The following is a 25,755-nucleotide window of genomic DNA, read 5'->3' on the forward strand; positions in this document are numbered from 1 at the left end:
TCTTTTAGTACAGTCACAGCCAAAATACTAAATAAATCCTAAAAAAGCCATTAAAAACTTAAACTTGATTGGTTCCTTAAAAATACATGAGAAATTTTGAGTATTGGGTCATTTTGGTACCAGTGATGAAGGTCGTTCTTTTTATTAAAAGACACAATTTTTGTTGCCAAGCTTCGTGTCTACATAAAGCCAGCACATTTGAAAGTTCTTCAGACACAAAAATGGCTAAAACAAGGAACCTAACGCAGGAAACACGCCTGAAGATAAAGATTCTCAGCCAGGAAGGGTACAGCTGCCGCCAGATAGCCAGGAAGTGCAGATGCAGTCCTTCAGCAGTTGGATACACTCTGCAGAAATACAGACGAACCAACAGCTTGGAAGACAAACCAAGATCTGGGCGTCCAAGGGTTTCTTCAGCAAGAAATGACCGCATCCTGATCCGCATGTGCAGGCAAAACCACTGAATGACATCACAGGAGCTTCAGCAGCAGTGGTCAAACCAAACTGGTGTCCAGTGTTCCATCTGCACTGTGCGTGGCCGACTTTTAGATCATGGCTTAAGGTCCTACAAGGCTATCAAGAAGCCTCTGATCAATGAGAGACAGAGGTTAGCCCGGCGTCGTTGGGCCCAGGCACACAAGAACTGGACAGCCAGGAATTGGAAGAAGATTTTGTGGTCAGATGAGTCCAGTTTCCAGCTTTATCTTCCTCCTACTAATGTGAGGGTACGCAGAAGGCCAGGCGAAGCATTATCTCCAGCATGTACAGTACCTACTGTCAAGCATGGTGGAGGCAGTATCATGGTTTGGGGATGCATGAGTGCTGCTGGTGTTGGTCATCTCACTGTCTGTGATGGCACATTGAACTCTGCCAAGTATTGTACCATTCTCGAAACCCACATGGTCCCTTCTGCACATGCACTGTTCCGTCGAGGTAAAAACTGGATGTTTCAACAAGATAATGCCCCTTGCCACACATCCAAGGCCAGTAAAACTTGGCTGCAGGAGCACAGTATCCAGGTCTTAGAGTGGCCAGCTCAATCCCCGGACATGAGCCCCATTGAAAATCTGTGGTGGATTATCAAAAGGTCTGTTTCAAAGCATAAACCAAAGAATTTAGAAGAATTAAAAGCAGTAATTCAAGAAGAATGGGACAAGATTACCCCTCAACAGTGTGAAAGGCTCGTGAGGAACATACCAGCCAGGATTAGAGCTCTACTACGTGCCAATGGCAGGACTACTAAACATTAATTTGATGATGTGATGGTTTATTTATTTTTTGTTCAGTTTTGAACACATTCTCTGTTATTTGTTGACTTTGATACCGACAATGTTGAGAACTGACATATTGAAACTGTCAAGAATTTAGTTTTGTTAGTTTTTCTTGTAAACAATAAACAAAAAAATATAATTTGTATTTGTTTGTATCTGTCTAATGCAGCCACACCTTTTGAAACACAAAAAAGATTTTTCCACAAATATTTCATGATAATATTTGAGATTGTGTAAAATTTTAAGGGTGTCCGAAAACTTTTTTCCACCACTGTATGTTTTTCTCCACCGCCGCCTACTTTCTCATGCCTAATCTCTCTTTTCCATTACTAACTATGAAAGAAAATCTCAACTATTAAATCTGCTTGTATTTCTGCTTATTGACCGATGCAACCCATGTATCACAAAGCACTTGATTTCTGGGGCACATTTTAATCACAGGCCGTCATGAGCATATGATTATATATCATAAAAAGACTTTAACATTACTAAAAAAGCTATTTATGTTTGAAGTCCTTAATTTCCACATATTCTGTTCGGGCTGTACACCTAATCTGTTTTTGCTGTTGGGCACACTTCTTTCCCAATATCAGTGTCAGACTGCCATCATGTGCCACCACGGGTGACACCTGGCCTGGGTATTTCAGGCTGTTGTCCCAAAGTTTTTTTCTTTAGCCCTGAATAATTCTCCACTTTGAGCGATCAGTTGTGACAAAAGAAGGTAAGTCTATATCTTCAGTGAATGGAGACGAAATGAGAGCAGTATGGTGGCCACAAGGATACATGACAGGGCCAATGGGCTTTCCAAACTGGGAATGCATGCTGTACTCCAGGGGCTGTCATGCGGTAAAGAATATACAGAAAAGCTTGGGGACACTGTTATTTTGTAGTCTGCAAGGTAACAAAAATAAGTATACCCAACAAAACTATGCAGGAAGCTAAGAAACTACTCTGTTGTAATACTGCAGTCCATTTGACAAACTAAGTTAGCATACATTTAACCTGCAACAGACCTCACATGATGATATTCACAACTTGGATTAAAAGACATTTTGATTGTTTTGACTGGTGGACCATTTTAGACAATCAAGGAATTAACACATATTTTGACTTTGTGACAGCATCAAAGGTAGGGAGTCAACCTTTTTTTCATCTCTATTGTCTCTTCTTGTTGTTTACCCCACCAATAAATCTGAATGAATTACACTTTGGTGCTCATGGTTTTCATAAAATGACCTAAACGATTGAATTATGGAGAATCTAACCAACCTAACAATGTGCAGCATGTCTGTATTGACAAATGTTTAACATTAAACATTTATACTTTGATGCATGAAGTTGTTAGGAACTAATATTAGCAAGCCAATTGCCAGTGGGAACCTGGTGGGATTTAGGAGGTTTTGATATTCTGGAAGCCAAGAGTTTGTTTATTTGAAATCAAATTAAGACCACTGTCCCTGATCCTGCCTTGCTACTATAAGCCTGTCCTTCATAATGGTCAGGGAGGGAGAGTGGCACTGAGTAGGACCAGAGTGTGGTTGACAAGTGTTCCCTGCTTGTCATGATGCCTTTACAAGCTTCAAAATGATATTTATTGTTTCATATTCTGAAAGCCAAGACCTTATAAAATCAAACAAAACCCCAAATGACCAAAGATGTTGAAACAAATCCTCATTTTTATAGAAATGTGCCATTGCAACTTCAATATGACATATTGAAATATTTTGAATATAACATACACTGACTGATGTTGATTTTTTAGGTGCCTATGTTTTGTTGCTGCCTCTGTCCACGGCAGCACAGTGTTTAGTGTCCGTGGTAGCACTCCTGCCCACATCTCCAACACATTCTCACTCCGACCTTGTCACATATTGACATTTGGTCATGGGCATTCCATGTCAACATATGACGTGCAAGGTAGCTGGGGTGTGTCTGTTGTTGTCATTCTGGGATGCCGTGTCAGCTTCATCCTGTTACATGCATTGTGTGTTTTCAAAAGAACACTTCTGTTTTTACAGGAAATATACAGTTTGCATATAGTGTCTTTCAAAATAAACATGAGTACAACACCTCAAATTGACATTTTTTTCCCTCAAGGCATTTGTTATCAAAGAATACAAATGTAGGCACAATTGATTAGCATTCAGCACTAAACCACTTCTGCTCCCCGGAATCAAATGCTGGAACTTTATAAGGAGAGAAAATTTGTATGTAAACAGCATAAATTTCTACTGTTTATGGTTGACAAATATTTTTTGAGCAACTGAGCAAACTTAAAAGTACTGAGGCTATTTGGACACAATCAGCCTCAACCAGAAACTCTTCACTAGCTCCATATCAATGCAAGAAGTCTGTCAGTGACGGCTTCCTCTTCAATAGAATTTCCTAATGAATCACATCTTGCTGCTTGCAGCTTTGCAGCTGATGAGCTTGTCAGTGACTGAGATGATTTTCCCTTGATAAGAAAAGAAAGTTGTTGAGTGTCATTTGTCCTTAGCTTGTATTCCAACAGAAGTGTTTTTCACTCAGTAAAGAGAGAGAAAAACAATCTTCTCAGAGACGTACTTATAAGGTTGATGAATGGTGTGTTCAGTTTGAAATAGGATGATTATGTTAGTTATGTTGTTTTGGATAATGCAGAGAAAATACACACACCACCAACCTGTAAATGCTACAAAAGGCATAACTTTGATTTCTTCACATCAGCTTCCTCTGTGACAGACTGGCTGAAATTTGTGCTGACCCTCCCAGTCCTCTAGAGAAGTGCCCTTTATGAAGAGATGCAGGAGGTGTGTGCGTGTGTGTGTAAAGGGGCAGGCCTTGTTGTGACTCCACCATCTCCCTGCTGCACCGTGAACTGTGACTGAATACTAAATATGTCCAGGAGCTTCACCTCCTGACCCCCTGTAGCTCCCTGAGGCCGCAGCCTTGCACTTTGCATGGAAAAGCCTGAGAGAAAACTGCTGGAGGTTTTCTTCTCCTTCTGTGTCCTCATTCCATCTCTGTATTTTCACAGCAGTAAAAACTCAAAAGTAAGACATAAATACACTGTGATAGAGCACAGTGAATGCAAACTGGAAAAGAAGAGCAGAACTCTGTAGCCATTAGCTAAGATGTATTAAAAATATTTATTAAAAAATGTGTCCTTGAATTAGATTTTAGTTAATTGTTTGTGTGGGAAAATGAGTAATGAACATAGATGATTAATCTATGTTGAATTAATGTCACGTTACTGTAGCTGTAGCAGCTGGAGTTACTGACTGTTGTGGCACTCACCTCCCTGGTATAGTATGGCTAGAAAATCAACCTATGTCAGGGCTCTGACACACCAAGCCCACAATTAGCCGTTGGTCAATGTCCAGCCATCATTGAGCTTCCATCGCCCTAGTTGTCACTGTGTGTCCTGCACCACTGGCACTAGTCGGCCCTTGTAAGATGTTTTTTAAGTGATTCAGCATGTTCAATTGTTGAGAGAAATTACTCTGACAGTTCAGCTCAGTGCATAAAGAGGGACTGAAGTGAGGAAAGTAAACAAATGACTAAAGTGAAGAGAGTAAGATTGAAAAAAACGTGTTATATGAGGTAAGATATTTTTGCCATTAAGCTCTTTAGCAAAAGAATTTGTAACTTTCAGCATCAGGTTGTGTTGTTAATGTGCTAACTGGCTAATTACACCTTGAATCTGTCCTGTTGGTCTGTGATTCCCCCTTTTGAATGATGAATATGTTGACTACTGCAGCCTATGTCTATGGACAGTTAAGCCCTGTTTCCACCAAACATTTTCAGCATGGTACCTTTGGAACCAAAAGTAACCCTTCAGACATCGTACCCTAGCATATCCACCCCAAACTGTACCCTTAAATGTGGGCGGGGTTGTTGTCACTCACTACTCCGTCCAGCACCCACTGTGTTTCCTCATCATCGGTGACACAGAGCGAAGTCTGCACCTCGTTTATCCTCCCAGAGGGAGGATTAGAACATATGCAGTTCAGATAATCTAGCCGGAATAAATATATATTTTTAAACACTCAAAAAAACACTTATTACTAAAAGTGTATGCCATATAAAAACTGAAGTAATGGTCAAAGTAGTCATATGGAATATTTGGTCAGCCCAGTGAATTAAGTTTTTTTTTTTCTCCGACTTAAGCTGCTGCAAGAGGCAGTAAAACATCCTTTCATTTTATAGTTATAATCTACTAATATATGTAAAACTCTCCACGGCATGAACAGTGGTTACTAGGCGCCCCACTAATATAATGATAGGGTAAACACAGCACCTAGATGTCAGGTTGGATGTTTGGATGGTTTTGATGGAAGTAACTCTGGAAATGAAGATTACCTAAGGCTATTAAAGCTAGCCTGGTTCCCGACCATAGACCCCACCCACTCAACTGAGTAGGCTTGCATCTCTGGTCTGGCATACTGCAATGAATTTGCGATTTATCTCGTCCAAACGATGGACGAACCAATGAACGCTAGGGGTGGGGGCGGGTCTAGCGATTAGCCAATCAGCGCCACGCTGATGTCAAGCTGTACACCGGTGGGTAACTGGTGAGGATAGCAACAATGGCGACCGCTACAGATCCTACAGACCACATTAACGATGCTATCGAGGTATTTCGCCACTACTCACGTTAATGGAGGACTAAATTAAGGAAGCTGCTAAACTGGATTTAACGGCGATGCAGCTGGGCGTGCACGACGACGGAGACATTTTAAACGGGCAATGCTTGCTTTTTTTCGGCACCCCTGAGGCATGGATACTAATAATGTCAGATTCTGGGTGAGTCGTTGATCTCTACTGATTGGTTAGAGAAAAATCAAATTCCCTCCCCCTTGTAAATCGCCTTCAATGGAAGCCATGTCAGACTGAAGGTTCTGGGAGCTTCAGGCTGACACTCAGGCTATATTAAAGCTGTAGTTGGTAACTTTTATAAAATAACTTTTTGTCATATTTGCTGAAGCTGTCACAATATCCGCACAGTCTGTGAAAAAAAACTCATGCCTCGTCATAGTGTTTCTAATGGCATTTGCAATAATCCACTGAAGGAAGGTAACCAATCAAAGTCAAGGAGTCTGTAACACAGATGCTAATCATGTCAGTCACTGCTAGTGAACTGTGGCCAAACTGTCAAACTAGGCAGTGCTGATCAAATATGACTCCAGATTTTGTTACCGTATTGCCTATTTCTCACCTCAGATGTTTTCAGAAAACATATGTTAGTGCATCTTGGCACAAAACAAATATGACAAAAAGCTATTTTATAAAAGTTCATACCATCCCACCTCAGTTCCAAAAGAAACGAGTTCTGCTAAAGTTTGGTGACCCAGGTTCCCAAGCTTATTGTCAAGTGTCTTTTTCTACTACTTAGGTACCAGCAGCAATAGCTCTGTTTTGTCCCTGTTCATTTTCAAAAGACAGTCACTCATCCATATTTTTATTGAGGCCAAACAGGCAGTCAGACATGACAGGCCATTTGGGTTAGTCTCCCTGTTACCTACCATTGATAGGCTGATAAATCAAGTTCCCTTTCACCTCGAGCAAGTTTCTTCTTGGAAATGTAAGGAGTATTCTAGTCCCTAACTGTGTGTATCTGCTATTTGGTGCTGGGTGGGTAGTGTACAATGGCTATTTTTCATTGTTTTTTTGTTTGTTTGTTTTTTACTAAACCAAAACTGTATGTGTTGACTGCGGTAGATCGTAAAGCCCCCTGAACCAATTTTTGATTTAGGTGATATAAACAAAATTGGCTTGTAGGTTGTGGGCCATAGAAAACTAAATCTATGAGCCTAAAGGCACAAAGACGCTCTAGGACTTTTTACACTGCATAATCTTAGCCCAGGTTTCACACACATCGTTAACCCTTCTGCTAGCTCTGGTTTAAATGTCCATTAAAACACCGGACTAATGTTTATATTCTTGAAGGACACGCGACTACTCTTTAACAGCAAGCGGGGAGCGTGGGGCTAAAACATCAAAGAAAGAGAACAGGTGCGAAAAGAGACTGAAAAGAATACCTGTTTGTTTTACCTTTAAGTAAGTCTTTTCTGAACATAATATCGTTTTTAGTTAGCTAGCGTGCTTAAGTGCATCCAGTTTTTGGTAAATAGTAGTTACCAATAGGACTGCAACAGTATGAAATTTTCACGGTATGATAACTGATAACAATGGCCTTCAGGACCTGTTCATGCCTCCATCTGTACCTTCCCTCGAGGGAAGGTACAGATGGAGGCATGAACAGGATTGCAGGTCCTGTTGCAACCCTGGTTACCAATGTAAACAGAAAGTGCACATATACTATTGATGTGACAAAGTCAAGTGATTGGACAACAAAAAAATGGACACAATAGATCCATTTCATACTGGCATCTTTCAGCCCCATGTTTAGCTGATGTTCAGAAGATAACCCCATGAACTTTAGGCTAACCCCTGCAAACTTTAGGCTAACCTTGAACCTCTGTGTGTGTGGATGCTGCACTATATGATATGTGGAGCACTTTTATGATATGTGGTCAGTGTGGTGAAAAGGGTTAGCCCCACTTTGTGTGCCTGGATTGTGCCAGTGTGAAAGCTTACTGACTTATAGCTACCCTTTTTCTACCAAAATTACAGAGTGTATGTGGGTTTTTTAAATGTAGGAGAACACATTAAAAATAGATAATGGACTGCTTTCCCATTGTCAGTAGACCAGAGACGTGTACATGGTTGTGCAGTAGACGAGTGTGGCATTCTGTTTGACGTCACGGACAGGCCAGAAAACAGGTTAGTAAACAGTAGACAGCAGCACTGAGGCCAGTCTAACTTCTTTTTATATCTCTCACTTATCTGGTCTCCCTCTTAAACTTGGTGCCATCACTGCTGATTGAAGCCGATTAACGCTGGGGCTGATAAATACCTGTGGCTACTGCAGAGTCATTTAACCTAGGAGTGAATGCCGATTGTATGATTATTATTTCAATTAAATACAAAAACCAGACGTTAGCAGGTGTTAGTGGGGTTTTTGTGCATTGGAAAGGGGGCTTCAGCCTGTGGCGTGTAGTATGAAAAGGGCCTACCATACAGGAATTGCAGTCAGGTGAAAATTCTCTGTAGGTTTGCCACTATAACTAACACCTTTAACATAACAAGTAGTCATTAGACCCCCTGATCATTGATGAATGCAGCATATGAAAACATATGTCAGTATGTTAGCAAGACTGTTTCATATCACACTTAGTTGCCAGTTTATTAGGTACACCTGGCTAAAACAAGTGCAGTCCGAGACAGACCAGGCCAGAATCCATCTGTCATTCCACGGCTGATCCCTTCTGTCACGGCACATATTCATGAGCAACAAGTCAGTTCTTAGTGAGAGCAGTCAGGCTGCATCTCAAACAGAGAAAGTCCCTGACTCCAGTTGGTCCATATGCTTCACTCATACAAATTATGGAGGAGAATTGAAAAAGTGGTGTGTGTTTTGGAGTCAGACTTTGAGGAAAAACTGGAGTTGCAGCTCCCTCTGTAGGCAAACGATAGGCACTGTGTTTGAGGAGAAACATTGATGTGTTTGAAGTCTGCTGAATGATGGTGATAATGCCATACTTTTATACAAGGTAACAGACTTAACTGATGGGTCTCAAGGTAGACAGCATCCACATAGACATAAAGTCTTTCCATAACCACACCCGTCTCAAGGAAATGTGATTTTTCCGAGTCACAGCAGCAACAGAGAATAATTGTTTTCAATTCCCCATCAAGCTCCAAGCTGGAGAGAGCCCAGAAGACAGCTGGGTCCTCGTTACACACCAAGCTCCGGCTGGGTGGGACATCGATCCATGCATGACCGCCTGCCTCGCAAAGCCACCAAACGGGTGGTTATTGATGCATGTGTGTGTTTGGGTGTGTGTGTGGGAGACTCTGTCTAAGCGTGGAAAAACTATGGAAACAAAGCTCTTGAGACGCAGTCTACACAGCAAATGCAACCTATTTTCTTTCCACACAAGCCACTTCACTATTTTCAACACAGACGGTGCATTTATTCTGAAGAGATGTTCCACACATTTGCAGTTTCTCACAAATTAGATGTTACTGTCTGAATGTAAGCCAGATGGAAACTGGTTGACAGTTTCCTGTCAGCCTCTGTTAGCTAATGATGAAGAGACAAAGCCACATCAAATGGAAGAATATTAATTATATGCAATTTGCCTCAGTCTGATCAAAAGCAGCTTGTCTCAGTAACTTCACCTTCTATGAACTGAGGATTTCTCTATGAACATTACATATTGTCTCTAAGCTGAAATGAGAGTCAGCTGTAACAGGAAAAAATACAGGCTCTTAAGTGACTTCTGTCTCGAGATGGCAGGCATTCATGTTTAGTGTCATGTTTTCAGTTATCACTTTTCATTATTCTTGCTCATGACTTTTTGAGAGGTAACAAATTGGCTGCACATGTTCACAAGCAAGATTTGAACAAAATATACTATGTTTGACGGGGAGCTTGCTGTCTTCACAAATGGAACAACAATGACTTTGAAACAGTGACTACAATTTTAAATTTATAAATGTTTTTTTCCTTGTTTCCCAACAAGAATCTACAACCATGATCTGACATTTGTCCTGACCCCTCTGATACTCTAGAGAAGTGCCATTTATGAAGAGATGCAGTAGGTGTGTGAGTGAACTGTGACTGAATACTAAATATGTCCAGGAGTGTCACCTCCTGACCCCCTGTAGCTCCCCGAGGCCTTGCGCTGGAGGTTTTTTCCTCCTTCTCTGTCATCATGAGCCATTCCACCTCTATTTTTTTCACAGTGATTTAAACCTAACATAAACACACTGTGGTAAAACTGAATGATAAACAAGACAAGCAATGATGCTAGTGGATAACATTAGCATGCTAACATGATCACATTGACAATGCAAGCATACTGATGCTAAAATGGTTTAATGTTTACATTATTTGCCATCTTAGTTCGGCACTTAGACTACATGGAGATGGACAGCATGGCAACTCCCTAAAAATAAAGCCAAAGCATCTTGATTGCCCCTGTTGGCTGGCTGCAGTATAGGTCATAAACCCCGCCCCCTTGATGTTAGCAAATTGAACATGGGCCAAACAACAAGGTTAAAGTACATGTCAAATAAAAATTTTCCCAAAGATGGTTTCTGTCATTTTCGGTAGTTCTTATCATGCTCGTGTGTTCAAGTGTTCATTTTTCTCATTAGTATGGTTTTAATTTGTTATTTGACGTTTAAAAGGGGGTTGACATCATGATTGACATCTGTGTGTGCCAATCAGAATACTCATGATTGATGGCCCTGTTCATGATTGGGTTGGATAGCTGGAATTTAAAATAATGTAGATCGCTACTGGGCATACTCACATCCAAAACACATCACCAAGGCAAGATGGCAGCATTTTTTGCCTATATTTGACAGGACAGTGAAGCATGACAGGCATTTTCGTTGAGAGCCAGGCCAGCACTGCGTGACTGAGGAGCCGAAGGAGAGGAGCAAGAGGCGCTTTGCTACTACCCTGGCAAATTTGAAACAAAGTCCCACTCTTTGAGCATAATGCAGGATCATGCATATGCAGCATCATGAGAGACGGAATCCTTGTCGCCAAGAAAGCGCAAAAGGGAATAGAAAAGGCAGTGTGACCGGCGAATTAAAAAAACGAAGGCCCGCATCGGGGTAGCCTTTCCCAGGTAGAGAGAGCTGCTGAGGGAGAATGGTAATGCAATCACAGGCCAGCGCCGCTGTTGGCTGTTAGCCGCTGTTAGCCGCTGTTAGCGGCCAGTCGCTAACAGCCTCATCCCTACATCACTGCGCCGCTGTTAGCTGTTAGCTGCTAGCTGCTAGCCGCTGTTCGCGCTGGCCTGTGATTGTATTACCTTTCTCCTTCAGCAGCTCTCTCCACCTGGGAAAGGCAACCCCAATGCTGCCCCTTGTTTTTTTAATTCGCCGGTCACGCTGCCTTTTTGATTCCCTTTTGCACTTTCTTGGCGACGAGGATTCCGCCTCCCGTGATGCTGCATAATACATGATCCTGCATTATGCTCAAAGAGTGGGACTTTGTTATGCGGCCACTAACGGCTGTTAGCGGCGCAGTAATGCGAGGAGAGGGATGAGGTGTGTGAGGTTGAGCCACTTGTCAGTTGTCAAAGGACAAGACGTGATTGGTTTGTTTCAATTAACATCCGCCCCAACAGTCCTACGTTGTAAACACAGCCAGCATGGTGAGGAGGGGGTTTGTCAACTCGCGTCGTGTGTGTCTGTGTAGGAGCCTGAATGAATACTCCATGAAGTATGGGATGACATGGTTTCATCAATGCTATCATAGGTCTTTTGTCCACAGCAATTACCGCTGTTGCAATACGTGTTTGAAACAGTGAGGCGCTAGAGTGCGCCATCTGTTTGAATACAATATATGATTCCAGCGTTAGATGGGAGAAATTCCTACACACTGTGGCTTTAAGTCAATACAACATATAAACGCTTTAACTATCTGCCTTTCAACGTGCTACCTCAACTACTAATGTACAGTTTTAGCCCACTAACTATCCCACTATTGGCAATGGTGCTACTGTACTTTCAATAAAGCAATTGCACTATCAGATTCACAAAAACTCTGTCTGAATACACTGCTCTTCTCAATGGGTTCAGTTGACTATTTAGTCTGCAATTTCCTATGACCTGCATCCCAAACACACACCATGTGAAACTGTACGTGGGCAACTGTGCACTCAATGGGTATGGACTACTAGTTGTAGTGAAGAATCACCAGAGTCAATGGGATTCATCCTCCGGGGACTACGTTTGCAAGTTAGCACCAAACACAAAGTACAACAATGGTGACCAGGTCATTGCTGGATTATGTTGGGCGGTGCAGCAATTTTATCCCTTATCCCGCATACTACATATTGAGACGATGTCCTGCATTTTTAGTTGGCTCTGTTTTTGGAAAGTCAGACCACTGCTGGACAGAGGCTTTTCTAAAATCTGGCTTTCATCCAGTGGCTGTGAAGACAGCAGGGAAGGCTGTCATCATGGTGCAGCGTGATGATACTCAAACTGCGCACATGTGGCTGCAGTGCATGTGAAACTGTCACCATCATATGCGCTACACCCAACACAGAATATTGCCAGTCTCCACAAAGTCAGAGGCTTTGTAGATTTATGCAGAATATGATGGTTACTACCACAAAGGAGCCAGAATGCAGCTACATCAAAGACTGGGAAACTACTACTGGGTGAAGCTGGTGGAAGGCAATTCTCAGATTTTTTTCAACTGCACACAAATACTCTTTGTTCCATATTTTTTTTGTTGGGATCTGGTCAGACAACTGGTCACTGTACAAAAATCAAAGTATTGGACCAATTAAATTGTTTACCTCATGGCTGTAGTAGAGTAAAATTCAGGGGGTCACCAAATTGAATTTATCTTGTTGGAAAAAAAAAATCAAAACTTAAACCGAAATCTATCCAATATTACTCGAGATAGTTCACTAGAGACCAAAGTTGTGGACTGACCAACCAACTGACCAAACAACCAGTAGACTCACAAGTCAGTCTTTAGATGCTTTACTTATCTAAAGACTGATGATATTCTCCCTGATTTTGTGTTTAGATGGGCGGATACAATTTCAGAGTTTAAAAAAACTCCCTAGTAAATCCACAGGGCGGTCCTTTGGTGGCTCGCTGAACTCTTGTGCTCGTAAACATAGTCCGACTAGAAACACGTGTAGCGGTACAAAATGGCTCAAGTCCTTCATTTCCACAACCTTGTGGACTGAGCACATGTTTGATAAAACGGAGTTAAATCTCTCGGCATCCATTTTCAAGCTCTCTGTGTGTTTGTTTCCCTGCAGACGAGAAAAGGGGGAGCACACATTTCCGGGAGGGCGTTGCTTTGTTGCTGGCCGTTTTCTCTGGTGTGTTAAACACACTTTAGAAAGGAGTGTCCCCAGACTATCAGAAGGGGGAGATCTCTGATTGTCTGGTGGCGAGACTAAACAACCAGTTGAAAAATGCCACCCGCTAGCATTTCTAAAAAAGAATCTTTAGACAGTCAATATTTGAAATATCAGGTCCAACATGTATTTAAAAGCTACCAATAGCCATTTTTAGATTTTATTTCTGTCATTCAATGTCTTTCACATGTGGAGTAGCAGACACTGTTCCGGTGTATAATTTCAGTGGTTTGTGGAGTCAGATATTATTATTATTGTTGTTATTTGTCCTACAGTAGCAAAAACACCCTAATCTCACTCCAGACTCATCAGATACTGCTTGGTCTGTGGCCCTTGGCTTACTGAGGCACTGAGGCACCCTTTAGCGGCAGCATTTTTTGACACTGCAACCAACCGCCGAAGTATAAAAAGTGATAAAGTCCACATAGGTAGTGTGAGTGATGAGGCTTTGCAAAGACTTTAACCTTGGGGCCTGCTGTTCATGTCCTGTGTGAAACCAAAAGTCAACAGAGTTATTTTAACCTAGTGTGCAACAATGTATAGCAAAGCACACTTGTGACATATCCCTAAGCATCCAAAACTGATGCTGGAGGGGTACCTGAATCATCATATTTTGACATGCATAGGGCCACTGACCAAGCATGGGTATTGACGAGTTTGGAGTGAGAATGTGTTGGCAAAAAGCATTAGTTTGTCTTTTATACCTACCCAACAAGCATTTTTTTGGGTTAAAAAACGTCTAATAGCCGTCTACATGAAGACCTGACGTCTAGGCTAAATCACGGCTGAATTTGGGCTGTCAGTGAAAATTTGGTAGAACCATAGCCAAAGTGTAGAGGTCATCAATTATACGGCTATGTAGAGACCATGTCCAAAAAATGGAGATAAACATATTTAAATTACTGTTGACTGTCCATACGTGATTGAATATCATATCGCACGCCATCTGCAATGGCGAAAATTACATTTAATCAATTTCAAAATTAAATCGGCTAGATTTAGGTTACATGTAGCTAGACTAAATCGGAGCTAAATATAGGTAATACGTTTAAATCACGACTATTGCTTGCTGGGTATACTTAATCAAATATTTTTAGATATTATGACATGATAAATGTGCTTTGGTCCCCCAGTGCTGAAAGTAAAGCCTGTGAATTGAGCTCCTCTTACCTGAGCCAGCATGCCTCTGCGGTCAGTGTCCCTGTAGAGGGGCAGGTACTTGTGCAGGATCCGCAGAGTGTGTTGTTTAAAGATGGCTGTGATGTACACAGTGCTCTCCACTGTAGAGACCGGCTTGCTGAAGACACCATACGCAAAGATCACCCCTTCCTCTGAGGTTGTACCTGTCGGACAGAAAACAGAGCCTTGGTACATACAAACAAGTACAAACAATAATTCAGAGTTGTCTCTAGCCTTTCTGTTACTTATTTGAACAAACTTTCTCTTGTCTGATTCTCATTTGGGGGAAAAAAAACTCTTAAACATGTTGACATTTAATTATGACTGTGGGTATCTTACTGTATATCAATAAGCAATCAGGTTTAAGATATGTTGATCCGTGAGGCAGCATGGTTTCCTTGTACACTTCCCTTCAACTTTATTATGATCTTGGGAAAAAATTTGGGCTATAACAAGAGCCAAAGGGAGTTCACCAGACAGCAGACACCTGAGAGACTGGCCAGACAGTACTCTCTGGGCACAGAACAGTACTAACGTTAATGGTAATACACGTAAAAGCAGACATGAGAATAACATTAAGTCATTTTAGGAGGAAAAGAGGCTACAAATATAATCTTGGGCTCAAATCCAGAACATCTAATGGGTGCTGTAGTGTTTATTTGTTACATGTACGCATTTAAAGCATACATTTCAGTATATGTTTATAGGGTTTTTTTTGGTGGATTCATACAGATCTCCATGTCAAAATCCGGATGACAGTTTGCAGGATATCCATTTGAGCAGTGGCAGAAGAATTATTCAGATCTTTTGCTGGCATAAAAGTAAAAATACCACAATGAAAATGTACTCTGTTACAAGTCCTGCATTCAGAATGTTAGTCAAGTAAAAGCAAAGGTATTATTAAGAGATCAGGCTTGTAAAAGTACCTGAACTATTCAGTGTTTAATATTAATGCTTTCATGATGCATATTCTTATATAATGAAGGGTCTGACTAGAAGCATGAACTCACTTGTGCCCCAGGCCCCCTAATAGTTTAATCTGGCATTGTTGGGCATTTGATCTACTGTATAGTAATGTGTGTGCCTGCTCTCTGTTCTTCACCTGGCTGCAATGCTCCCAGCCATTATTAAAGGTGCCTCGTCCCTTTATTTGCCATGGCCCAGGGTCATGACAAATGCATCACATTTTATAAGCTTAAGGTTTTGCATGTGTGTTTGTATGTAATGTAAAAATGTAAATACTCAAGTACCTCAAAACTGTACCTACCGGTATGAATGTTACTTGTATAAAAATAAGGCTTCAGATAATATATCAATGATGAATCATTCATTTGATCTAGTTCCAACAGACAGGGCATCAAAGAGAGAGAGAGAGAGAGAGAGAGAGAGCACTGCATACCAACACAACACCACTTTATCTTGTTAAAACAATATTCATAACTTGGATTAATTTTTATGAAAAAACCTTTTTGATTCCTGTGAGGACCTTACGGACTAAAGGAATATGAATAACTTACCGAGTAATGAAGGAATGGACACATCCTTTGAAGTAGTCAATAACCTGGTTTTATACATCCAAAGAACTACTATTTAAAAAATTTAACTGCTTGGTGACCACACCAAGCGTCTAATTGAGACAGGCGTTTATGTAGCCACAGCGGGCTAGAAAAAGGGACTGGGCTTTATTGGGACTAAGCTTTGAGTTTCATAGTAAGTACAGCACTTGACAAAATTCCATTGGTGGAATGCAAGGCAGCTTCATCGTGATAAGGTGCAATTTTTCTTGTACTGTACGTATCTTCTGATTGGTTGGTCGATTGGTTGGTTGATATGCTTTTGTACGATTAAATTCTCATTGGTCAGACAATTGCTGGTGATACTTTAATAAGGCTGTGTGTCCACCACAGCGTTTGTTTTACCAGCTAAAAACAGTGGTTGCTGATGTTCAGCGCTTGTATTTGTCCTCTGTGACAGTTGGTCTTTGTGGTATTCTCCTCTGTGATTGGTCAGCTGGTGACAGTGACAGGACAAGCAATATGTTTCAAATCTCATTTGGTGTCAGATTTTATCACTATGGATTTATTTTAACTAAACTTCCAAAAAGACACTGCAGTTGTAGGCTGGATTAGAAAGCTTCTGAAAGGATGAGGATCGCCCTGGAGTCCTTGTTGGAGTGGCAGGATGGCTAACATTAGCCGCTGAGCTAAAAATAGTCTTTCTGTCTTGCATGAAGCATTACAGAGATATTTAACATCAGTAACACTATGTTGTACATGACACCATCAACCCCAGAGTTAACTTCATATGTCAGATTTTTTTCAGCAGTCCTGTTTAATGCTTACTGGTGAGATGGGCTCGTGCACACAGCTCAGCTGGAAAAATGTTACATTGTGCAGTTTATTTTCAGATAATATTACAGTGGAGATCACATTAATTTTCACTCGAGGTAACCACTTGCCCTAACATAGTATTAAAGCTATGGTCTACGTTTAGAAAGACGATGAGAAAGATATGAAAAAAGCATTCCCCCCCAACACACACACACACACACACCCTCCCTCTGTACTCCATGATCCCTCCCCTCCGAGCTTGTGTCCCCCTCCCCTCGGAAACTAAAACTAACGGCAGCTTTCACAGTCATAAGCCAGCATTGGCATACAGTTATCTATGTCACAACATCCACAATAAAAACGAAATATTACCTGTTCAACAAAAACTCTGTTGTATCAGCATCACTTTTCAGGCCCAGATCTTGCCGGTGTTTTCTCCATCAGTCAAAGGATGACCCGATGTTTACTCTGCTTTGAGCCCTCAATTTGCAAAGCAGAGGCCGCGTGCTGCTGTCGCTCTCTTTATTTTCCATATCGAAACTCGTGTAGCTGAATCGCTCAGGGCCTTACAAACCGCTCGTACTTTCAAATGCGGAGGCGGGTTGGGACGAGGAGCAGAGGAGTGTCAAAATGGAGCGAGGGGATTGGACGGAGGGTAAGAGAGACAGAGTGCAAATTTAAGCAAAGAGTAACTCCATGCGGACCGGATGGCTATGATTGGTCAATTTCTTCGCAGGCCTGCAGCTGCCAGAGAGAATGGATTTTTTTGGTTCCTTTTGCTCTTCACATTGTGTAGCTAGCACTATTGGGCCATAACCACCATCGAAATGATGTTAATAATAATGATCAATCTTTCTAAACGTAGACCATAGCTTTAACTTGCCCAGGGCAAGTGTTAATATCGAGCTCTGTGACAGGAAAAAAAAATCACTTTGGTGGACACACACGGCTACCAGAGTGCAGACTGTGGCTGATTTAGTTGACCTAGAGATAATGTGCAGAATTTTTTCCCCATCGACCAATCGATTGGTTAAAGAGTAGGTAGAAGATCAGTCTACCAAGATTTTCTTTTGTTGAATACAACCCTCGTTAATTTTGTCTGTGTGTCTCCTCTTACCCAGCAGCACTGGCTTCTCCTTCTGCCAGTGGCCCTTCTGGAAGGCAGTGACGGCTTGCTCTTTTATTAACTCCCCATCGATGTATGGACCCCACGTCTCAAAAACCTCCAGGAACCTGAACGGGTTCACAACCTTGGAACCTGAGGTCAAAAACACATTGGTTAGACTGAAATTTTCCACAACAGAAAGCACTGAGATTTACAATTAAGAGACAGTAAAGCTTTGCAATACTAAGTACTGTAGTAATAAACCTGCTTCTGATTAAACTTTATTGTCTTGAGACTTTTCTTAAGCCATCAGAGCTGAAATGTCTAGTCACCTTTGTGTTTGTGCTCCAGATACTTGGGCCTGGAAGTGAGTTCAGACCAGACGCGTCACGTCAATAGAAACCGAGGGGGCACGTGCCCCCTCAGATTTGAGGGATGATTTTTTTTTTCAACCAATTTTATTTTACTTACTTTACCTTACTTATTATTTTACCATCTAGCTATGATCAGTGGTCATATTGAGTGAAATGTATTCTAAATAATCTCCTTCATCTCAGGCCCATTTAGTGGCCGTAACTTGCATAAAATGCATAAATGGTAATTTACGTATTATTTATTAGGATTTAGGGGAGATTTCCTGTTAGTAGTGATCACACACGGCAACAGAGCAACCATCTTGATAATGAACGATCTTTGGCCGATCATGTGACCGCTCACAGCTTTCCCATTGGATTTTAGCCACCCGGGTCTCCCATTGGAAAGATCTTACCGGCTTGACATCTAGGCTTCCGGGTAAGCTATAAACACACCGATGGGATCGATGTAAAGGCTAAAATGTCCTGCTTTCGTTAAAAAAAGAATTACGTCGCTCTTATTTTCCGTTCCGGAAATAGACGCGAAAGAGTACAACTATATATAGTAGCTATATATATATATATAAGCTTAGCTATGTTTGCAATATTTTCCTAGCTGCTAGGGTTTGTTTGAGAAAAACTCCTTTCCTCCTTACACAAAATAGTTTACATGGCAAGGTGTAGATGCGTTAAGTGTGTGTGTGTGTGTGTGTGTGTGTGTGTGTGTGTGTGTGTGTGTGTGTGTCTGGACGGGGGGGTCGGCTTTGAGTTTGGGCCCTATCCAACTTCAAGGCGTTGTGCAGCAGGGGGCCCAAAATAAGTGATTTGAGGGCATCCCCCCCAAAAATTTGTGCGTGCGCATAGCGCACGAACCCAATCCACTGTGCCCCCTCACATTTTGGGGTTGCATGACGCCCCTGGTTCAGACAGGTAGAAAACAGCAGCTGATGACGTGATCATCAGTGTTATCGATCAATAAGCCTGTCAAGCCTGTAGATATATTACAGTCATTTGGTGCAGATATATTACAGTCATTTGGTGCTGTGAGCCAGTAAAGTCCCTCTAATTGCCCCTTCAGAGGCCCACTATTCCTCAGTTTTTACAATTTTGTTTCCCAACATGCCACGACTCAAGACAAACAATGTTTTTCATCATCTTTTGCAGATAAACATACTATATCCTGCCTTCTTATGCAACCGTGTGGGCAGCCCTGAGCGCTGCTCTAAATTTGGTGAGTGTAGGCTGGTGTCTGTGGCGCCCTACTTGTTTTCATCTGGGCGGCCAGGACGGCCTGTGGAGTGAGAGACAGCAGGCAGACGATGTCGCTCACAGAGCAGTTGGTCTGTTTAGCAAAGTCTTTTCCCAGCTTCAGGGCATCGTGTCTGGGAAAGAGATGCAGGGATACAAAATTACAGTACAGCTTGATATTGTCTATAAGCATGCTGGGAACACCCCTGCAAGGTCTGAATACAGCAACAGGTCAAGAAAACATTTCAGTCTGATTTTCTATCTCAGACATACACACACACAAAAAAATCTGCTTTTTGAGTCTACTGTATTTTGTAACTTCAGCCAGGCACAGATCAGTCTCTCATCAATGATCATATCAGTCCTCATCTGATGGTTCCTCACCTGGTCTTCAGAGGGATGGAGAATGGCAGACTCTGCAGGACAGCCTGTTTGAACAGAGGTTTGCTGCTTTGGATCATCAAGTGAAGACTCACTGACTGAGCACCTGCACTCTCCCCAAATATTGTCACCTGGACAAAAACACAATGAAGAGGCTTGTCATTAAAAGCCACATCAGCAGGTCTGTGTGTTCACAACAAGAGGTAACCCTTACTGCAGTTGACTTGTAAATGGGATCAAGTACACAATTCACTTTATGGCTCAATCACTGACAGTACAAGTTATACATACACACATATGGATTAGATTTTCTTATTTTAAGACATCTGCGTGTGTGTGTGTGTGTGTGTGTGTGTGTGTGTGTGTGTGTGCGCGCGCGCGTGCTTGTGTATGACTGTTTTTATGTGGGTAGATGCGTTTTCTGTATGACAGATATCAAGGAGAGAAGGAGCAAAATGGGGAGACAGTACTAACAAAAGGAAGATAAACAGAGGTATCAGGAGAGGAAAGAAGGAACAGAAAGAAAGCTGGAAAGAGGGATAAAATGAAAAAGAAACAAAACAAGTTCCTAAAGTTGAAGAAGCACAGGGAAACATTCTTGATGGCCCCTTTAAGGCCTTTGGAAATTAATCTGAGTGAAGCATGACACCGTTTAATTTGTAAGCTTTAAGTTTCCACACTTTGAAAAAAATTGGTCAGTTTTGTAACCATTATTCAGTCCTTCCAGGATTTCCGGGCCAAATTTCAGATTGTTGTGACTTGAAATGTTTATGCATTTTTTTGCTATACTGTTACGGGGGCAAGGGAACATTGAAAAAATAGCTGCTATGTTGTTGGTGCCTGTCATTATGAGATTCAGTGTTTCAAACACGATTAGAAACTATTTGTGATGTTGCTGAAGGACCACCCATGAGCAGCTCTCCTCCTGCTCTCTGTCCACGTAGCATGAGCTAACACAGCAACAGCGGCTACTATCCAATACCGGGCCACTAAAAGGTCCCAGCGATCTCACACTGACACCGAAACAGCTCAGCTTTGCTGTTGAACCCATTGGATAACATTAGCTGTGCAATGCTAACAGTTAGGCTTGTCACTCAGTATGTTTGCATGACATAAGAGGAAATCAATTTATTGTGTTAGCTTGACTAAAACTGCACTGTTAAAGTACATGTAAACAAATCGACTTTCTCAAAGTCAGACTAACACACCAAGATAATGTGATTGGGATTCAAATTAACTCTTGCATGTATACAGTCAATCGGACCCAAACTGGCCTGGGCGCTCTGCACATGCCCCACAGTGCCCCATGCTTTGATGTGGAAGTCAAATAGTATCAAATGCGAAACAGAAGAACAAGCCTGTGTTAATAGGGCGCAATTTACATCCAGAGCCGTGCAATTTTGGATGGGGGGGGGGGACACATTTTACGCTGTGTCTCCTCTACAGAGCTGTAAAGTCGTTCACCATAGTACCAGTTTGCTGCTAGCTAACCGTAGCTAACTTGTTTGTCAATTGTTTGGTCTGTGATGTGACAGGTCAACCGGAAAAAAGGTCCGATACTAACAAGTTGAAAGGGGGCATATCACCACCTATACTACATATGTCAATAAATCGATTCTCCTTCCATGCTTGTATACTGGGACAAGGACAGGAGTCAAATTAAATGGTCTAGCTGAGGTAGAACTGTAGCTCGACTTAACTGTGCATGTAAATGTACTGATTGTGTGTGTAACTTTGTCCCAGGCATAGAGCTGACACCTCTCCCACAGCAGTAGTCTCATGATAAACAGAGAAAGAGACCATCCACTCCACAATAAAATGTGATTTTACTCATTTCAGACAGTCAGATTAGCAGTAAAGTTGCTTTAATTGGACAAAATTGCAAAGGTTGTCCATGGGGATTGGCTGAATTTGTGGTGGAACTGCAATCGCAACATCACAGCTTTCTGGAACGACTGATTATGAAACCCACCACACTGTACAAAAAAAAGACGAAATCTTTCAGGAAAATCAAATACAGTGCCCCAAAAAACACTGAATGACCTCTCCATTTTTAATTAGCCCAGTTTTGTGTGTGTGTGTATGTACGTGGATGCATGCACTTGCCTTGCCAGGATCACCTCCAAACACTGCAATGTTCTGCTGGACCCAAAGAAGAGCCGCCTGCTGGTCCAAGATCCCGTAATTCCCAGCAGCTGAGGAGTGAGGGTCTTTGCCCGACACAAGGAACCCAAAAGCACCTTAAATCATGCGGACATTCACATGATCAGACATAATTGACTCCAGCAAGACATTCATTTCCTCTGAATTCCCAAATTACCATCCACATATCTAATAACATGCACACATTAGCCAGCCTCGTACTGTCTCACACACACACACACACACACACACACACACACACACACACACACACACACACGCATACACATGCCCTCTACAATAAACACACTCTCATTTTAACTAATGTCTACCACGAGATGCCTGCTTGTTGCCTTTCCAAAACCGACTCCAGTGCTAAACGTCATCCTTCCTCTATCCCTGCACATCCAGTGCATTTTAGTAAAGGGCCATTAAAGGGCAGAATATTGGTAACACTGATCCCTGTTATAGCATTATTATTGTGCATTATCCATTTTTCCATTTTTATATACATTGTAAAGTAAATATGTAACAATGTTCAGCCTATATGCTTATACACACTACTGTGAAATACAGCCAACAGAGGTGAAATACCACCAGATTTCATACCCAGTCGGTACTCCAGGCTTACGACAACAGTGCGGGTGAAGTTACTGATGAAGCGCCCGTCGTACAGCGGCTTGGAGGCAGAGCCAGCTATGAAATCCCCACCATGGATCCACACCATGACAGGCAGTGGGCTCCCCAGACGGGAGCTGAAGTTCACATCCAGAGGGACAAAGATGTTGAGGTAGAGACAGTCCTCGCTGACCTGTTGGAGACATTAGATGAAATTCATTCAGTATTTGTTGAAAATCAGTATTTATTTAGTTCTGGGTTATATCGTCAGTGCAGAAATTAAGTGTAACTGCTTCCTTTTTTTGGCTAAGTAACTAAAGACTGAAGCTTGGCGTGGTAGAAGAGGAGGCTAATATGAAGTCTAGCATTCTTGTCACTAGCTGAGAATATAACCCTCAGCCTTCTTGGTTCAAACTATAGACGTATAGATGTTTAAAATAATGGACATAGCCATTGGTTTGTGGACTCCCATTTTGAAGCCTTGGGTTTGGCATTTTTGCCCCTGCCTTCTTGGATTTTTAGAGCCATAAGTGGTTGTATTTGGATTAGAGCTGTGGAGAGGCAAGGGGTGGTTCGTACTCACAGACTGTAGCAAGGCCCCGCCCTTGAATATGTGTAACTATAGCCTTAATTAAGCACTATCACATTAAGGGAGTGCTGTTGTACTGAATATCAGCACAGCTGTGATTTGGTTGTAGATAAGTTATTACAGTCATGCTGATATTCAGTATGACAGCACAACCTTGAGTGTGATATTGCTTTTATACGACAGTTTTACAAGCACTATTATTAAGTTAACAGTAAAAAGCAACAACAGATTACAATCTGTTTGTAATTTGATGACTTATTTTGCTCCTCCAACACAAATAGTTCCACAACTGGATGGGGACTAGAATTTTGCCAAGTAATACAATAAATATTAATCTGTATGTTTCCGTTTATTGTGGTGACCTATGAAATAAAATTCTGCTGACAGCTTTTGCAGCACTGATGTGATGCTAATGAGTTAACGGTTTGCTAGGTGCGTTGTGCTTTTGTCGCCTCCTGATGTCATATGAGCATACCTGGCGGTTTGCAGTGAAATATCCAGGCTTCTCTATTTCCCTTCGTCCTTTTTTACTTTTTTGTTTGTTTGTTTTTTACTCACATGTCATTTGTGGAAATATGTTCTTCTTTACGCAGAGTTTGTTGCAACGAACCGTAATGTAAGCTACTTAACAGTTAATGTTAGGAATTGAGGAAATAAGGTTTTTGTACCAGGCTGTAAACTTGTTTATTTCTATTGTAAAGTTGGGCATTTAACACTGTAGAGTCCTAAAACCCAGACATGAGTCAACATGTTTGCACTCCCAGTTGCCTCGTCTCAGAGTCAATGGGTTTTTTAAAGGGGTTTTTGGTTAGAAGACCCATAAACAAGCTCTGTGGTTAACACAAGAGACTTTCACATTTTATTCTACAAAATAAAATACATCAGTAAATATCCCACTCGTACATTTTGAAGCCTTTACGTGTCTTAAAAAAGGTAGTCGCTAACAAGTGGCTAAAATGAGACTACATAGCATTGTCATGCTGAGCATGGCTTACAACCTTGTGGTAGCAATATTTTAGTCATGTGACCCTGTGTAGTTTGTTCCTAGCTTAACCTTATTTTTTTTACTTCTGGTGATTGAATTTACATTTCAAAAATCATAAAAGTGGTGTTTATTTGTGAAGATTATCTTGCTGAGCGAAATGTGTAAGTATCATCAATGTCTATTTGCCACAGAGCTTTCTGCAATAATCCAAAATCTAATAAATCCCATTGGCTTTTTGTTGACGGAACCTGGGCGATGCTAACTTCTGGCTGGCCTGCAGAAAAACGTCATCCCTGCAGCACTCTATGGGGACTGACTTGCTTCTCGAGTCAGGCTGAAGAGGCCATTTGAGGAACTGCAAATTTTGGCACTTTCGCATTGGCTCCATTTTTCAGCCCCCAATGTTGTTGTTTGCCTCAGATTAGCCATAGCTACTTAGCTAGCCTGCTAAACAACATCATAAGAATAATGGTCAGTGATGCACCTTTTTGTTTAAAGGCTAATAATTTGACCAAAATTTCATCTTTGTTTGTTGTGATTTCCAATTAGCTCGTATGAAGTAGCAAGTTGGCCTACACACAATAAGAATACATCTTTATTTTGAATTAGAAATTAATTCATGCATTATTCCAAGATGGTTACCCCCAGTGGTAGCCTCGTAGTCACATCATTCAAATAGCCCTAATTAGCTACTTTATATTTAGAAGTTTCTTAATTATCAGTAAAACCAGATACAACATATAGCTTCTTTTAAAATAGCCCAGTCAATGCAAGCCATGTAACTCTTAGCTCTTAAGCCATTTTGCAACTGATTTGTTGACACTTCTGAAGCTATTCTTACCAAGTGGAAGATGTTTTAGCTGTCAGAAATTTCTCAATATTTCTGACTCAATATTAAAGGCAGCAGGCTATCATTATGCTGCTCATAATTAGTCCAGATGATATTACATTAATGCAGCTGTAGTGTGGCTTGCTCCAGTGGTCAACTGTGGTACTGCACCTTTTTTAGTGCGTTCCAATACCCATACTTCCATACTATTATGTATGCCAGAAAACGATTAAGTATGTCCCGATACATAGTATGTTGAATGCAGAATGCCAAAAATACCAGGATGTTCTACTACATCTGGTCAGATTTTGCATTATGGAAGCCAGCATGCTATTCAGGCTTTTCTGACCCACAATCCTCTGCAGCAAAAGATACTTTCTTTTCTTCTTTCTTTCTCTCTTTCCTTTTCCCAACTCCCCCTCTTACTCTCAGTCCCTTCCGTATTGTAATTTAATTTTAAAAAAAAAAAAAAAGATTCAATATGGTGTTTCATACTATGATGAGAACACTGGCTCTGTGGGCTTATTGCTTTGCTGATGCCTGTGCCTCTGAGTACACCAAAAAAAAAAAACAAACGTCTCACATCCACTGAGCTGCAGACTGATGACAGCTTGACAATTCATTGACAGCTGATGGACGGCTATCAGAAGCCGCAATGACAGATGACAGTACAATCAGTTGACTGATGACCAGTCGATTAGTAAAAATTGTTTAACTTAATAAAATAATCATAACTATAACCAACAACAAAAGGGCATAATACGTATCAAA

The 25,755-nt window shown here is 41.4% G+C and overlaps 1 protein-coding gene across 1 annotated transcript in view; it reads right to left on the reverse strand.

Moving 5' to 3' along the window:
• Positions 1-25,755, reverse strand: part of LOC125882473 (cAMP-regulated D2 protein) — a 32,516-nt gene that overhangs the window by 5,051 nt on the left and 1,710 nt on the right. Inside the window, exons 2-7 of the mRNA XM_049566166.1 lie at positions 22,573-22,774; positions 21,928-22,061; positions 19,825-19,952; positions 19,456-19,574; positions 17,852-17,992; positions 14,396-14,568 (exon numbers count right to left, since the gene is read on the reverse strand). Coding sequence (XP_049422123.1) covers positions 14,396-14,568; positions 17,852-17,992; positions 19,456-19,574; positions 19,825-19,952; positions 21,928-22,061; positions 22,573-22,774 — 897 coding nt within the window. The remainder of the gene's footprint in view (positions 1-14,395; positions 14,569-17,851; positions 17,993-19,455; positions 19,575-19,824; positions 19,953-21,927; positions 22,062-22,572; positions 22,775-25,755) is intronic.

Source organism: Epinephelus fuscoguttatus, linkage group LG22, assembly GCF_011397635.1.
Source record: "Epinephelus fuscoguttatus linkage group LG22, E.fuscoguttatus.final_Chr_v1".
Classification (NCBI taxonomy): domain Eukaryota; kingdom Metazoa; phylum Chordata; class Actinopteri; order Perciformes; family Serranidae; genus Epinephelus; species Epinephelus fuscoguttatus.